Raw genomic sequence first — 15,187 nt, 5'->3', positions numbered from 1 at the left:
AATTGTAACACTATAGGAATATAGTGTTGAGCCTTATCCAGAAATATTAACAGATCATCGGCATACAAGAGCGTTTTTAATCTAGTAGGGCCCAGTGGGATTCCTGGCAACCTATCCCGTAATAGAGTAGCAAATGGTTCCAACGCCAAGTTAAAGAGCAAGGGGGACAGAGGGCACCCTTGCCTAGTTCCTCTTTTGAGTGATATATACGGAGAAGAGTGACCATTGATGCAGAGAAAGGAAATCGGATTTTTATATAGATTTTTAATAAATTCTAAAAACTGATTCTTAAATCCAAAATGCTCTAAAGCCGTAAACAAGTAATTCCAATTCACTGCATCAAAGGCTTTCTCGGCATCTACTGTCAGAATAGCTGCTTCCCTGATCTTCTTAAATTCTTCATTTTTAGGATCTAAGTTCCAGGCATAGTCAAGAAATGTAGAAACTTTACGGATATTCTTAAGAGAGTTCCTGTCTTTCATAAATCCGGTTTGATCTGGGTGTATGATCCCATCTAATAATTTAGCCAACCTTGTCGCGACAATAGCCGTCAACAATTTATAATCCGCATTGAGTACAGATATAGGTCTATACGACCCAGGATCCTCCCGATCCTTACCTTTCTTAAGAATCAGAGATATACGTGCTGCAGAAAAATAATTAGACATTGGCTTACCGGAGGAAAAGTAATAATTAAACAAGTTAACTAGTGGTAATTTGATTTCTTCCTTCAAAATTTTGTAAAACTCTACCGGGATCGAGTCTGGTCCGGGAGATTTATTAATATTAGCAGATTGTATAGCCACCAAAACTTCCTCCTCTGAAATAGGTCTGTTAAGATCTAACAAATTCTCTTCCGCGACACCCGGGAGTTTCACATCGGCCCAGAAATTTGATGCATTATCCAGATTTACCTCTGATTCTGAGTACAGCTTTTCAAATACCTTGAAGAAAGCCTGACTAATATCCTCCGTATTAGAATATTTTACATTGTTAAATTTTATAGCCGAGATCAAATTCTTGCTTTTCCTAACTTGCACTACACTAGCCAAAAATTTAGCGGAGTTCCCATAATGACCTCTAAATTGATAATTTATTTTTAATTCTTCTTCTTGGGACCTTTGTTTTAAATGGATGTCTCTTTCCCTTTTTAATTTGCAGTATCTATCCCAATTATCCTTTGTCTTGTCGTTATAGAATTTCCCGATCGCATTTCTGACTTGAGCAGCTAACTGTAATTCCTGCTCCAAAGTTTTCTTCCTCCACGTAGCTAAATAAAGTTTAATTTCCCCCCTCAGAACAGCTTTTGCTGCTTCCCAAAAAATCTCTGGTTTACTAGATTGCCCCACATTGAACGTAACATAATCCTTCCACTTTTGCTTTAACCAGTTGCAAAACCTAGGGCTGTCAGCCAAATACCGCGGAAAAAAAAAAGATGTATTCGGAATCTTGGGGGGGGAAATAGCCATCAATGTGAAAGAGATTACTGCATGGTCAGAAATGACAATATCATAGATATTGGCATCGGACCTACAAAGAGCAAGTGACTTAGAAATTAAGAATAGATCAATTCTAGAGAATGTCATATGGGATTTAGACTCACAGGTGAAACTACGTTGTTCTGGATTTTTAAATCTCCATATATCAATCAGTCTTAATTCATGACAGAAGAGTTTGAAATATTTTGCTAGTTTGGCATTTTCACGAGAATTTTTTGCCGATAATCTATCCAACATAGGGCACAGTGCCATATTGAAATCTCCCCCTAAAATTAAATTAGCTGCTGAGAATAAAAATAGTTTACTTCTAATATTGTCCCAAAAAGCAGGAGAAAAGGAGTTGGGGCCATAGAGATTACATAAAACAAAGTTGCAGTTATTAATCTGGATATGCAGAATCAAGAATCTTCCCTCTGGATCAGCCTCCGTTTTTATAATATTATAAACTAAATTTTTGTGTAACAATATTGCTACTCCTGATTTTCTTTTAACACCTGACGCTGCTACGCATTCGCCTACCCATTTACATTTCAGTTTAGCTGCTTCAACCATACTAAGGTGTGTTTCCTGTAGCATCACAAGATCAGGATTAAATTTAGAAAGATATTTGATAATTAACTTACGTTTTCTAGGAGTCGTAATGCCCCCCACATTCCAAGAAAGTATATTAATCTTGGATGCCATCAATCCTCAACATAAGACAATGTTCCGTGGCATTTTAGGCTGGTCGTATAACCAAGGGCGGGAGGAGGGGAGAGAAGAGAGAAAAGAAGAGGAAGAGAGAGAAAGAAAAAAAAAAAAAAAAAAAAAAAAAAACACAAAAAAAAAAAAAAAAAAAGGAAAAAGAGAAATCTGCCATCCTGAACCAACACACTTAAGCCTAAAAGGTGGTTAAACTTAAAATAAAAAACATTCAGTTCCCAAAAAAGTTTTTTTCCACTTTTAAAAATATTAATAAACAGTGTATCCAAGCAAGATATAACTAAAACAGTATAACCAGTCAAGTAACACATCGATCTTGTTCAAAACAAATTTACCTTCTGGTAAGAATTAATTCTCCTAAGATACTATAGGGTGCTGATAAACTCGAGGGCCTCTTGGGGATTATTGAAGACTCGCCTAGCACCATTCTCTTCCATTACAATCTTTGCAGGGTATACCACCCAAGCTTTAAACCCTTTATCAATAATCTTAGTGCATAACGGAATCATTTGTTTCCTTTTGGTGGATGTTTCTATTGAGAAATCTTGAAACATCAACAGCTTGTTTCCCTCAAATACAAATTCCCCTATCTTTCTATATGCTTTTAATAAGTCTACCTTATCCTGATATCTGAGAAGTTTGAAAATAGACATTCTACTTCTATTACCCATAGATGTATTTGTTCTACTATATCCAACTCTATGGGCTCTTTCGACTGCCAGAGGGAGTTGTTGTTCTGGGAAACCTAATGCCTTGGGGAGTAATAAGGAGGTAACTTTAATAAGGTCCTCATACTCGGGGGATTCGGGGAGACCGATAATTCTAATGTTATTCCGCCTGGAGCGATCCTCCAGATCCTCCAGACGGAATTGTAAACTTGAGATTTTAGCTTCATGGTCTTGTACAATTTTATCTTGACTATTAACCTGGTCCTCCAAGTCAGAGATCCTATTTTCTGCCTCCTCTATCCTTGTGGCAAATTGCTTAACCTCATTTGACAATGAAACAATATCTGTAGATATAATGCTAAGCTCTTTCTTGATAATATCAAACTGTGGAGTGAATATGTTGGTTAATTGCAATACTAGATTACCTGTGTCTAAATGAGCCATACCCCCCTCCACATAGGGGTCCAATGAGGTGTCTGCACTCCTAACCTTTCTGTCCTTACTTTTTGGCGGCATTATGGGGGAACTCTGTTTCGTATGTATAACAAATCTTTCCATATACCCTGTGATTACAAACAATATTTACCGAGCTGCAAATGCAGCGAGAGAAAAAAGAATAACACGTGCAATAAATCCAAAAGAGAGAGAAAAGAAAAAGAAAAAATCAAACTCTGTGTAATTTCTAAGTGTTCCAATCCAGGGAGGATTAGTGTCTCTTTAAGTGGGAGCCATAATAATGAGCAAAAAAGGAAAATACAATTTCAGGTGTGAAGGTGTTTTTTTTTTTTTTTTTTTTCTTTTTGTGTAGCTTTTTAAACTATGTGTAGAAAATAGGTTAGCAGTGATATTAGGGCCTGTTGGCTTTAGCAATTATTATTATAGGAGGGGAGCACCTGTGTAATTAAATAATTATAGTATACAGATAAATATTAGTATAGAGTAAACCCCTTTCTCAGTAAAAAAATTTACCAAAATATTTTTGACAGTGTAATATATTATCTCTCAAGCTAGACACTAACCTAGACAAGGAGGGCAGTAAAGACCCCTAAGAAAATCTATATTGGAGAAAAAAAAAAAAAAAGACAAGCAAACATCCATTTACATTAGTCAGCATTAAGCAGTCCCGTGATAAACATTAAATCTTTTTTTTTTTTTTTTTCCCCTCCTCTCCCTTTCCTCTCCAGCCTCTCCACTCCTCTTTCTTCTTCTTTCTCTTGGTCTGCAATAAACAAACAATCCATAGGACATATAGGGTGGGGAGCAGAGGGTCAGATAATACCGGAGTCCTGCAACCAGTACGCTGTACAAAAAGGCCTCCAAATGACTCAGACGAGAACTAGTAAAATAAAATTAGCATAATCAAAGCAAAAGTCAAGTAGAATGCTGTTTCTCCTTATATCTCAGGATTCACTTTCATGCGTTAGTAAGGACAGTGATAGATATAACCAACTCCATCATGCTGTAGTATCAGGTACCAGAATACCGCACTTCCCCCAGATATCACCCAACGACTCAGGTAGGAATAGGCCTAAGGTAGCCAATGCAATATAGATAATCAATGAGGGCCTCTTATCATTGTCTCACTTCAGGTCAAAACAAAACCCCTTTGGCAGAGGTACAGTGCCTCAGCTTAAATGCAGGTCTCAACCACCCAAGCATAAGATACAGCAGTGTAGGGGGAATATATGCCCGTAGGCTCGGTATGTCTTACCAGCTGCTATTAAAACTTTTTGGCAGTCCGCCTAAGAAGAACCGCAGAGGGGTAGGTCGGCGTCTCCTCACTTTTCAGTCAACCAGGTGACACACTCTTCACCGCGAGGAGGGAGTGCTGTCCGCCGATCTCTCGACAGACAAACTACCCCCTCCTACAAGCGGCTATTCCAAACCGTGAGTCCAACCGCTTCACGGGTACAAATCCAGCTTACCCGACTTTGACGCCCCTCTTTTCCGCTCTGCAAGGCTCCTCTAAGGTATTTGCGGTATCCACCGCCGGGCTTTACCGCCAGTACCGGAACTTCCTCTGCATAGGCGTAGACGCCGCCTGTTAGCCTGCACCGGACCCCAGCGATTCTGGGTCACGCAGGCGGGTAAATGCTGGGAGAGATTTTTCTTGCTCCTGTTCACCAGAGCACCCGAGCTGTGCAGCCACAGCGTGTCCAACAGCTCCGCCCCCACCGGAAGTCGAGTGTTATCTCCCTAGTCGCACAACTCAGATGAGCAACTGGAGATGCAGATTGGATTAAAGAGATACTGAACCCACTTTTTTTCTTTCATGATTCAGATAGAAAGTTGCTTAAAATTACATGCTCTAATTTACTGCTATAATTTTTTTCTTTGTTCCCTTGGTATCTTTATTTGAAAAAGCAGGAATGTTAAGCATAGGAGCCAGACCATTTTTGGTTAAGCACCCTGGATAGCGCTTGCTGATTGGTGGTTACATTTAGCCACTAATCAGCAAGCTCTACCCAGGTGCTGAACCAAAGATGGGCCGGCTCGTACGCCTACATTCCTGCTTTTTCAAATAAAGACAAAATTGATAATAGGAGTCAATTAGAAAGTTGCTTAAAATTTCATGCTCTATCCGAATCATGAAAGAAAAAAATTGGGTTCAGTGTCCCTTTAATGGCAGTTCCCCTCAGGACTAAAGCATGTAATTTTTTGACTATTATGGTCTTTTAATTTACTTCACTGTCCATTTGATTTAAAGCCTCTGAAGTTAAAGGGACATAATACTCATATGCTAAATCACTTGAAACTGATGCAGTATAACTGTAAACAGCTGAAAATACCACCTGAGCATCTCTATGTAAAAAAGGAAGATATTTTACCTCACAATCTCCTCAGCTCAGCAGAGTAAGGTCTGTGTAAAAACTTATACTCAGTTACTGCCCAGCTGCAGGTAAAAAAAGAAAAAAAAAGAAATGAACAGCAGCCAATCAGCATCAACAGTGCTGAGGTCATGAACTCTTTTACTGTGATCTCATGAGATTTCACTCAACTGTCATGAGATTTCATAGTAAACTTCTTTAAACTGAATAGGGAAATAACATGAGAGTGCACAAGGCTCAACCCTTTTGCTGTTCCGAGACAGACATACTGATTTCCTTCTTAGAAATCCTTTACAATGGGATGTGGCTACTGAGGAACTTTTGAGGTAAAATATCTTTATTTTTTACATAGAGATGTTCAGGTGATATTTTCTAGTCAGCTTTTTACAGCTATACTGCATCACTTTCATGTGTTTCAACATTTGGGTATTATGGCCTTTTAACTGACTAGTAAAATAAAAACAAATTTCATATCATTGGAATATGATTAGTGAGGCGCCATTGTGTGTGTGTTTACCTTTAAAATTTTTATTCATTTTAATATGAAGGGATAATCAAGATAAAAATAAAAAATAAACATTTTAGCTATAAAGGAAAATTAAGATACAAAATGATTTATAGAAGTTAGATGTGACACATTCTTATTTATTTACAATTATATCCTGCCAATATACAAAACAAGGTGGAATAATTCAGAATGCGTGTAACCTCTAACAGCTTCCTGGTTACACAGTATACATTTTCATGGTCTGGAGTGGAAGCTGAAAATGAAGCCCACCCCTCCTCAAGATTATATTCCCAGTGAGAGGAGGTGCCCTCACAGAAACATAACAGGAAATAGCGAATAAGAATAGTAAACTATTGTGATAGATCTGGACTGTAAGTGAGCAATAGACCAACACTTGACTGGGAAATATATAGTGGAATAAAGGCGCAAGTTTATACACTCATTTAACAACATTTTAACTAGTGTAGTGAACAACTGTGAAGGGAACGTCATAAGGGAGGGGCTGCTGGGAGAGAACAATGGTGTAGTTGGTGTGCTAGGTGTGGGGGTTGCAGGAGAGATAAGGAGAGAAGGCATTGGCCAGGAGAAGGCTCAGGGGGGGGCTGGGGGAAAGGTGTTATAAGGAGAGGGACTGCAGGAAGGAGTCACTAACCTTTTTTCTTTGTTTGGGAAAGAACTTTGGAGGTTGAAAGCTCAATCATTGCTAAATTGCTGCTGGTAACGTATAAAATTGTACTACTGCTTAAGCTTTCTTTATAGCAATAGCATAGCCGAAGCTGTGATTTAAATGTGTATTGTTATGTCTATAAATTTATATTAAATATATTAGTGTATCCTATATAATAATTATCCTAGCATTAGTGAATTTATCACTGTGGAAAAAGTTTTGTTTTTTTTTGTATTTTATAGCATAAGTTTATTTTTAGGTACTGGTAATGTTTTTAAAAATTGTATTGTGGCTAGATCAGACTTATTAGGCTGTATTGGTTTATATATTTATCCGTTAGTAAGGTATACATTGCTCTGATTGATTATTTAAGTCATGTAAGGCTATTTTGGTTCGATAGCTATATTATACCGCCGGGAATTCTATTCGGTTTGGATATTTGCTAGCTAAATGTTGTTAAATAAGCCATATGCTGAATCGGTTATTGTTACTAGCTAATTATAATTGTTATATCTAGTAGCATTAAATTGTGATATTTATAGTTTATTAGTTTTATTTAAAGTTCAGGGGACGCTGGGCCCGGGTTTTTTCTTTCGTGATTCGGATGGGGCACAAGATTTTGGCCGGCTTATCTGGTCCGCTCCGATAGTCGGGTTTTCTTTGTTCTCTTGGTATCTTTATGTGAAATGCAAGAATGTAAGTTTAGATGCCGGCCCAGTTTTGGTGAACAACCTGGGTTGTCCTTGCTGATTGGTGATAAATTCTTCCACCAATAAAAAGTGCTGTCCAAAGTTCTGAACTAGGAAAAAAGCTTAGATGTCTTCTTTTTTGGATAGGGATAGCATGAGGGCGTGGAATATTTAATGGGGGGAGTAGATTAGGGGGTTGCTTGGGGTTGCATGCTTGGTCTAAGTCACGGGGGAGGGGTTTTTTGTTCGGTGTCCCTTTAATTCCTAATAATATGGTGACCATATCCAGGATACAGACGATTTCATTGAATATTAATTAATATTAATATTTCTATACCTTGCTTTATATTATAACTTTAATATGGTAAAAATCAATTAATATGTATCTGGTCATAATCAATATTCTATTTACTGCATAAATATAATCACTGGGTTTATAAAATAAAAAAATAACCTGTTCAGAAATTAGGAAATATTTTATTTGGGTTAAATATTAATATTTGGTAATAATCGTATTGTCATTAATGGCTAGATATCTCAATAGTATTATTTTGGAGTGCGCTACTGAGATTATATAACAATTTTCTGGGATGCACTGCTAAGATTCTACTATATGAATTGGAGGTATTGCTGACAAAAAAATTATTATTGTAATTAATTATTGATATTTATAATCCATAAATAATCTCATTAGGAGGGCACTCCTAAATTGTACTAATATTTATTGAATACACCTCCAAGATATTCTAATGAACAAAATATCTAATGGAGGGGAGAGAACGCCAAACTTTTGTGTCGGTCTTTATTATTATTAATTAAAGAAAATCAGTCGGGAGAAGGGAAGGTTATAAATTAATGGGATTACAGGGAATGAAAAACTAAAGTTTAAATTCCTTAGTACAGTGTACTGACAGAATACTAAGGGAACAGCTTAAGGAGGTTACTTTGTTAGCAAAGGGAAGTAGGGGGTGGATTGTTGTTTTAAGCATTGTTTTAGAAGCTATGTAAAATAGATAAGCCAGGTTTACAGTTTCAGATGCGATAGGGGGGGAGCATACTGTAGCGGGGCGCACCCGGGCGTAGATTGCAGAAAAAAATGGAGGTAACAATGGGTATGGGAGGCAGTCCTTTCGGAGCCAAGGAACGCGGGGGAGGGCAAGCTGGGGGGATTAGCGCCAACCCCGCTGAAAATAGACTGGTTTGTGAGCTGCAAGCATACCCTATCATAAAGGATAGAGATTTATTAATTGAGGGGCTGAGTAGGGGTTTTACAGAACAGTGAAAGGAGCGGTAACGGGGGCAGTAAAAGCTAGGAACTTAAAATTGGCAGCGGAGCTCCCCGGGATACTGTAAGAGAAGCTAGCGAAGGAGGTTGAGGGGGGGAGGATGGACGGCCCTTTCCCAGAAAAAACAATAGCAGATCTAGTCATTTCCCCCTTGGGGGTGGTTCCCAAGAAGGAGGAAGGGAAATATCGCATGATACATCACTTATCATACCAAAAGGGTAGGTCGGTAAACGATGCTATCAATAAAGAGGAAGCAACAGTGCAATACCAATCATTTGACAGTGCAGTGCAGCTGGTAAAAAAGGCAGGGAGGGGGACCATGATGGCTAAGATAGATATTGAATCGGCTTTTCGGCTATTGCTGCTGAATCCTGATAGTTTTAAACTGATGGGGTGCAAATTTGAAGGGCATTATTATGTGGATAAATGCCTACCAATGGGGTGCTCCATATCATGCTCAATCTTTGAGAAGTTTAGCACTTTTCTGCACTGGTTAGCGGTAGCAAGGCAAAAGAGGGATGCAATAGTCCACTACTTGGACGATTTCATGGTGGTAGGAGGGGCGGGCACCGACAGGTGCGAAAGCATGAAAGCAGGGCTGATAGATTTGTTTGAAGAGATGGGGGTCCCAGTGGCAGACAAAAAGACAGAGGGTCCTTGCGCGAGACTAGCATTCCTGGGCATAACAATAGATTCAGTGAAAGGACAATGCGAGCTACCCGAGGATAAGGTGAAAAAGGCTAGGGAGCTGATAGCATGGATGGCGACACGAAAAAAGGTAACGCTAAGGGAGATGCAGAAAACTTTGGGGGTATTGAACTTTGCGTGTAAAGTGATACCAGTAGGAAGGATTTTTTAAAAGGCGATTGGAGATTAGCACAAAGGGCGCAAAAAAGCCAGAGCATATGATTAGGGTGACAAAGGAGATGAGGGAAGACCTGAAAGTGTGGGACCAATTTTTACAGGATTTCAACGGGGTGCGCATATGGCAGGAGGTTGCGCCCGCAGTTGAGTTGGAGCTATACATGGACGCGGCAGGGGGAATGGGGTATGGAGCATACTTTCAAGGGAGGTGGTGTGCGGGAGGATGGCCCGAAAGATGGAAGGAGATAGGATGGGTTAGAAACTTGGTGCTGCTGGAGTTATTCCCCATAGTGGTGGCCATGGAGCTATGGGGTGGGGAGCTAGCAAATAAGACAATAATATGTTGGTCAGACAATATGGGGGTGGTCGAGGTCATCAATCAGCTGTCCGCCTCATCACTGCCAGTAGTTAGGTATCTAAGGTACTTGGTTTTGAAATGTTTAAAGCATAATATCTGTGTCAGGGCCAAACACATTCCGGGTTTCAGAAACGTAGTTGCGGACGCGCTATCCCGTTTTAAATGGGAGAAGTTTAGGGAGCTTGCACCCAATGCCAGACAGGAAGGTGAATGTTGCCCTATGCTTCTTTGGCAGATTGGCAACGGATAGAAGGAATCGAGGAACTGGTCGAGAAAGCCTTGGCACCAAGTACATGGGCAGTATACAGGAAATATTGGGGACAGTGGTGCAAATATAGGGAGGAAGCTAAAGGAGGGGAGGAGGGAAGATTCCTAGAGTGGTTGATGGTGCTACGGAGGGAAGGCGTAAGAAAGGGGCGGATGAGTGCAGTACTAGCAGGGATATCATATTGCGCACAGCTATACGGGGGAATGGATTGGTCCAGGAAGTTTATAGTAAAGAAGATTGCGAGGGCATGGGGAAGAGATGAAGAAAAGGGAGCGGATAGAAGGGAACCAATAACGGAAGACAAATTACAGAAAATGACAGGGGCGCTAGAAGGGGTGTGCGCAAGCAGGGACGAGGCGCTAATATTCAGAACAGCGTTTATAGTGGCTTTTCATGGAGCAATGAGGATAGGAGAACTGTTACCAAAGAACAGAAAAATAGGTAAAGGAGGGATAGAGATAGGGGATGTAAGATGGGGGGAGGAAGCAGTATTGATATTGGTGAGACGATCCAAAACAGACAAGGAAGGGAAAGGGGCATGGCTGAATATGGCTGGAACAGGGGGAGCACTGTGCCCGGTGGCCTGTGTCAAAGAGTTCCTGTTAACAAAGAGGGAGGGGGGCCGCACATTCCTGCGGCATGCGGATGGATCAGATGTAACAATTTTTCAGTTTAAGAGCGTGCTACAAAGGGTAGTAAAGAAGCTGGGGTGGGAAAATGCACACTTCGCACCGCATTCATTCAGAATAGGGGCAGCGACCGCCGCAGCAGGTAGGGGCTGTTCAGAGGAACAGATTAAAAAGCTAGGGAGATGGAAATCCGCAGCATACAAATCATACATAAGGTTGCAAAAAGAGTAAGGCTTCATATCAAATTGTTCTAACTGTTAAAAATTGTTTTTTCTTTGTGTGTGTGTTACAGGCAAAGCATTAAGAGTGTGGATAGTAGGACATTCCTACATTTACTGGGCGCAGGCTAGGGCGGCGGCATCAGCGCAGGGATTAAATTTAGTTTTTTCGCACAGGGAAGCTAGCATTAGATGGATAGGAAAAAGAGGTATGATGTGGGACGAGTTAGTGCCAACAATACAGCAGGCAAGGCGGAGATGGGGGTGTTCAGACGCCCTGATTATACATCTAGGGGGGAATGACATAGGAGCATACCCGCTCAGAGAGCTAGAGGAGAAAGTAGCAGGGAGTATGAGTTGGTTAAAAGTTGCATGGCCATCGGTGCGGGTGATATGGTCCAATATAGTGTCCAGGATATACTGGCGGAACTCGTACACGAGCAAGGCAGGATATAGATCGAGGAGAAAAGTGAACCAGGTAGCGGCGAAGGTAATGAAGGAGATAGGGGGCGGAGTGGTAGAGCACCCATTGATAGCAGCCAAAAAGGAGGAGCTATTCAGACGGGATGGAGTACACCTCACGGATGAGGGGAATGACCAAATGCTGGCGGACATCAGAGGGATGTGCCAAGAGCTGGTGGAGGTAAGGAAAGGTCACGAATGACGGAGAATGGTGGGCCGAAAGAGGGGCTCTTTTGGTGGCGGTGAAGTTTGTGCACGACATGTGGGCGGGGCAGATTAGGGGGTGGGAGGATTCCGCGGCATACTCAGCCCTGAGGGGTGATCCGGTGGTCTATCTAATGGGGGGGGGCTATGCCGTGGGTTCTCCCATCTCCAACTGCCCTGCCAGGGGGGGGTAGTGGTTACACCCCCCTAGGCGTGGTCCCCAAAATTCTGGTTTAATGCAGTGGCATTATTTGAGGTTCTTTTGAAGTTGATTTTATGGCTGAATTTTGCAAGATATAGTTTAAAGGTGGCAAAATTCAATTAAGTAATAAATTGTGACCTTTCCACATTTTGCAATAACTACTGTGTCTGTGTTTTTATTTTAGATAAGTCTTAGATAAGTTAAAATGGGGTTCGGGGGTTCAATGGTTTTATACGATAATTTGTTCAAAGGAATGCAGCCTCCTCACCTTAAACTAGTGTAGTGAACAACTGTGAAGGGAACGTCATAAGGGAGGGGCTGCTGGGAGAGAACAATGGTGTAGTTGGTGTGCTAGGTGTGGGGGTTGCAGGAGAGATAAGGAGAGAAGGCATTGGCCAGGAGAAGGCTCAGGGGGGGCTGGGGGAAAGGTGTTATAAGGAGAGGGACTGCAGGAAGGAGTCACTAACCTTTTTTCTTTGTTTCCCACCCACCCACCCTAGACGCAGCAGAGCACAATGCAATAACCGGAGAGGTCACGTGAGAAAGCAGTAGCAGCATGGCTAAGGGCAGGACGTTGACTAATTTGTTGAGTTGCAGTAAGACCGCCCGTGCGCCTCAATAAGGGGAAGAACACAGCGCAACCGAAGGGCAGCAGGTGACCTGGCGGTCTACGCTGGCTGGAGGATAGAAAACGGCAGCTGTTTTTTTTTGTAGTATAGAGAATACAATCGCAACAAGCGGTGAAGTTTGTGCACGACACGTGGGCGGGGCATATTAGGGGGTGGGAGGATCCCGCGGCATACTCAGCCCTGAGGGGTGATCCGGTGGTCTATCTAATGGGGGGGGGCTATGCCGTGGGTTCTCCCATCTCCAACTGCCCTGCCAGGGGGGGGGGGGGGTAGTGGTTACAACCCCCTAGGCGTGGTCCCCAAAATTCTGGTTTAATGCAGTGGCATTATTTGAGGTTCTTTTGAAGTTGATTTTATGGCTGAATTTTGCAAGATATAGTTTAAAGGTGGCAAAATTCAATTAAGTAATACATCGTGACCTTTCCACATTTCGCCATAACTACTGTGTCTGTGTTTTTATTTTAGATAAGTCTTAGATGAGTTAAAATGGGGTTCGGGGGTTCAATGGTTTTATACGGTAATTTGTTCAAAGGAATGCAGCCTCCTCACCTTAATCTAACACCTACCTCCATTTTATTACACACTTGAAGTACTCTCAGCACATTCTTGCAGACATGGTCAATGGTTGCATTTCCAAAGCAGCATGTAATTCCCAGAACTTCTGCTTCAGGACTTGCCAAAGCTATCATCAGAGCCTGGGCATCATCTATTCCACAATCCACATCTATCAGCAGTTTCCTCTTGGCCATTATACTATTGGAAAAAGGGAACATAACCAAAAAGCACAACTGTGAGTGCTGACATCTGCAAGCTTTTCTAAAAATGACAAAGTTTTATTAAATTCATTAATTGATATGCAGAGCAGGGCACTAGGAGTTCAGCCAGTGTTTGAAAAACAAAATAAATATTCTGACTGAGATTTGCCAAATCTGTGAGTCAACACAAGCAGATTCAACAAATACTGTTCAACTGTTTGTTCTCATATAGGAGGATTTTTAGTGCCACTGAAATTTCTACTTGTCCGTATTAAAGAGTTCCATATATATACATATACATAATACACACACATATATATATATATATATATATATATATATATATATATATATATATATATATATATATATATATATACATATATATATATATATATATATACATACACACACACACACACACAGTTAAATAGATATTCACCCTATAAACTTGATAAACTTGTATAACCTAAGACTTATCTGTTGCATATTTTTTTTTTTCATTGCTTCAGGACATGTGATTTTGTAATTTGAATATTATCTAATTCAACAGTGTAGCCATGTGGATAAACTATTGTACTGCAATTTAGATTATAACAAAATAAAGCTTTAATAATTAAAGCCAGAAAGGTTATTTTATTTCCACCAGAATTATTTTCTGTAACGGACGCTAACAAATTAATATGACTGCATTTACCATAACAAACATTAGACCTATTTTGAAGGGACATTAATGTAAAACTATAAAGTTTCATGAGTCAGAGCAGATCTGCTCTTAAAAAAAAATTATACTAAAAAACAAAATTAAAACTTAGGAATGCTTTTTTTTAATTGTACTCATGTTTTGTTTTGTTTTTTAAATATTGTTATTGAGGAATTAATTGCACAGTACAATAAACAAAATGACATAGGAGTATGCTGTATACAATAGTTGGTTAGAGAACATGTTTGTACATCCTAGCTATCTAGCCTCATGTTTGCACCTATTATTGGTGATATAGTATTGGTGAATGCCAAAGATATAAGGAGCATTTAGGGTAACAAAGAAACAAAGTTATTTAACTAGAGAATTATGAAATATGTTGGTTGAGAGCCATAACTAATCTTTTTTGACTTTAAAATAATAACAATAAAAGTCAGATTTCCCCTTGCTTGGAACTGCTTCTTACTGAAGATAAGAAATATTTATTCTTTTAAAATATTGTGGAAGGGGGCAGTCAGCCACTCTTAAAAGTATGAATACATTACCAGCAGCACTGTGACCTTGAGATACAGATACTCAACTTTATTCCAGCATAGAGGGAACAGAAAAAGACAACGTTTCAGCACTGTGACCTTGAGATACAGATACTCAACTTTATTCCAGCATAGAGGGAACAGAAAAAGACAACGTTTCGGGCTATCTGCCCTTATTCATGTCATCACTCTTAAAAGTATGCAAAAGTGTCCTGTGAAAATTGCTAAACCTAACAAGTGAGTTCTCAAGGCTTGGGCAAGGGTGCTTCATAACAACAATAAATATTTTATATTGTAGTTTCCAGATTGTTGAGACATCGACTGGTGTGTGACATATAGGGTATCTTTTTTATTCCTCTCCCTCGCAGCTCCGATGCCACTAAGAGGGAATCAATATTATATTAACACTACATACATGAATGCTGGTGACATGCAATTAATAATGCCTGTCTCACGGTCCTTATAAAATATATGGCCATGTAAACTGCATCAACTGTGCTATATAACCAAGAGTA

The 15,187-nt window shown here is 40.2% G+C and overlaps 1 protein-coding gene across 2 annotated transcripts in view; it reads right to left on the bottom strand.

The window, feature by feature from the left end:
- The window catches only part of LOC128654051 (uncharacterized), a 129,114-nt gene that overhangs the window by 52,600 nt on the left and 61,327 nt on the right, over nucleotides 1–15,187 (bottom strand). For both annotated transcript variants that reach the window (XM_053707708.1, XM_053707707.1), the window contains one exon: nucleotides 13,248–13,434. In XM_053707708.1, coding sequence (XP_053563683.1) covers nucleotides 13,248–13,430 — 183 coding nt within the window. In that variant the 5' untranslated portion in view covers nucleotides 13,431–13,434. The remainder of the gene's footprint in view (nucleotides 1–13,247; nucleotides 13,435–15,187) is intronic.

Source organism: Bombina bombina, chromosome 3 (genome assembly GCF_027579735.1).
Source record: "Bombina bombina isolate aBomBom1 chromosome 3, aBomBom1.pri, whole genome shotgun sequence".
In the NCBI taxonomy this organism is placed as follows: Eukaryota; Metazoa; Chordata; class Amphibia; order Anura; family Bombinatoridae; genus Bombina; species Bombina bombina.
The sequence above is the reverse complement of the archived record's forward strand: the minus strand, read 5'-3'. Positions and strand labels throughout refer to the sequence as shown.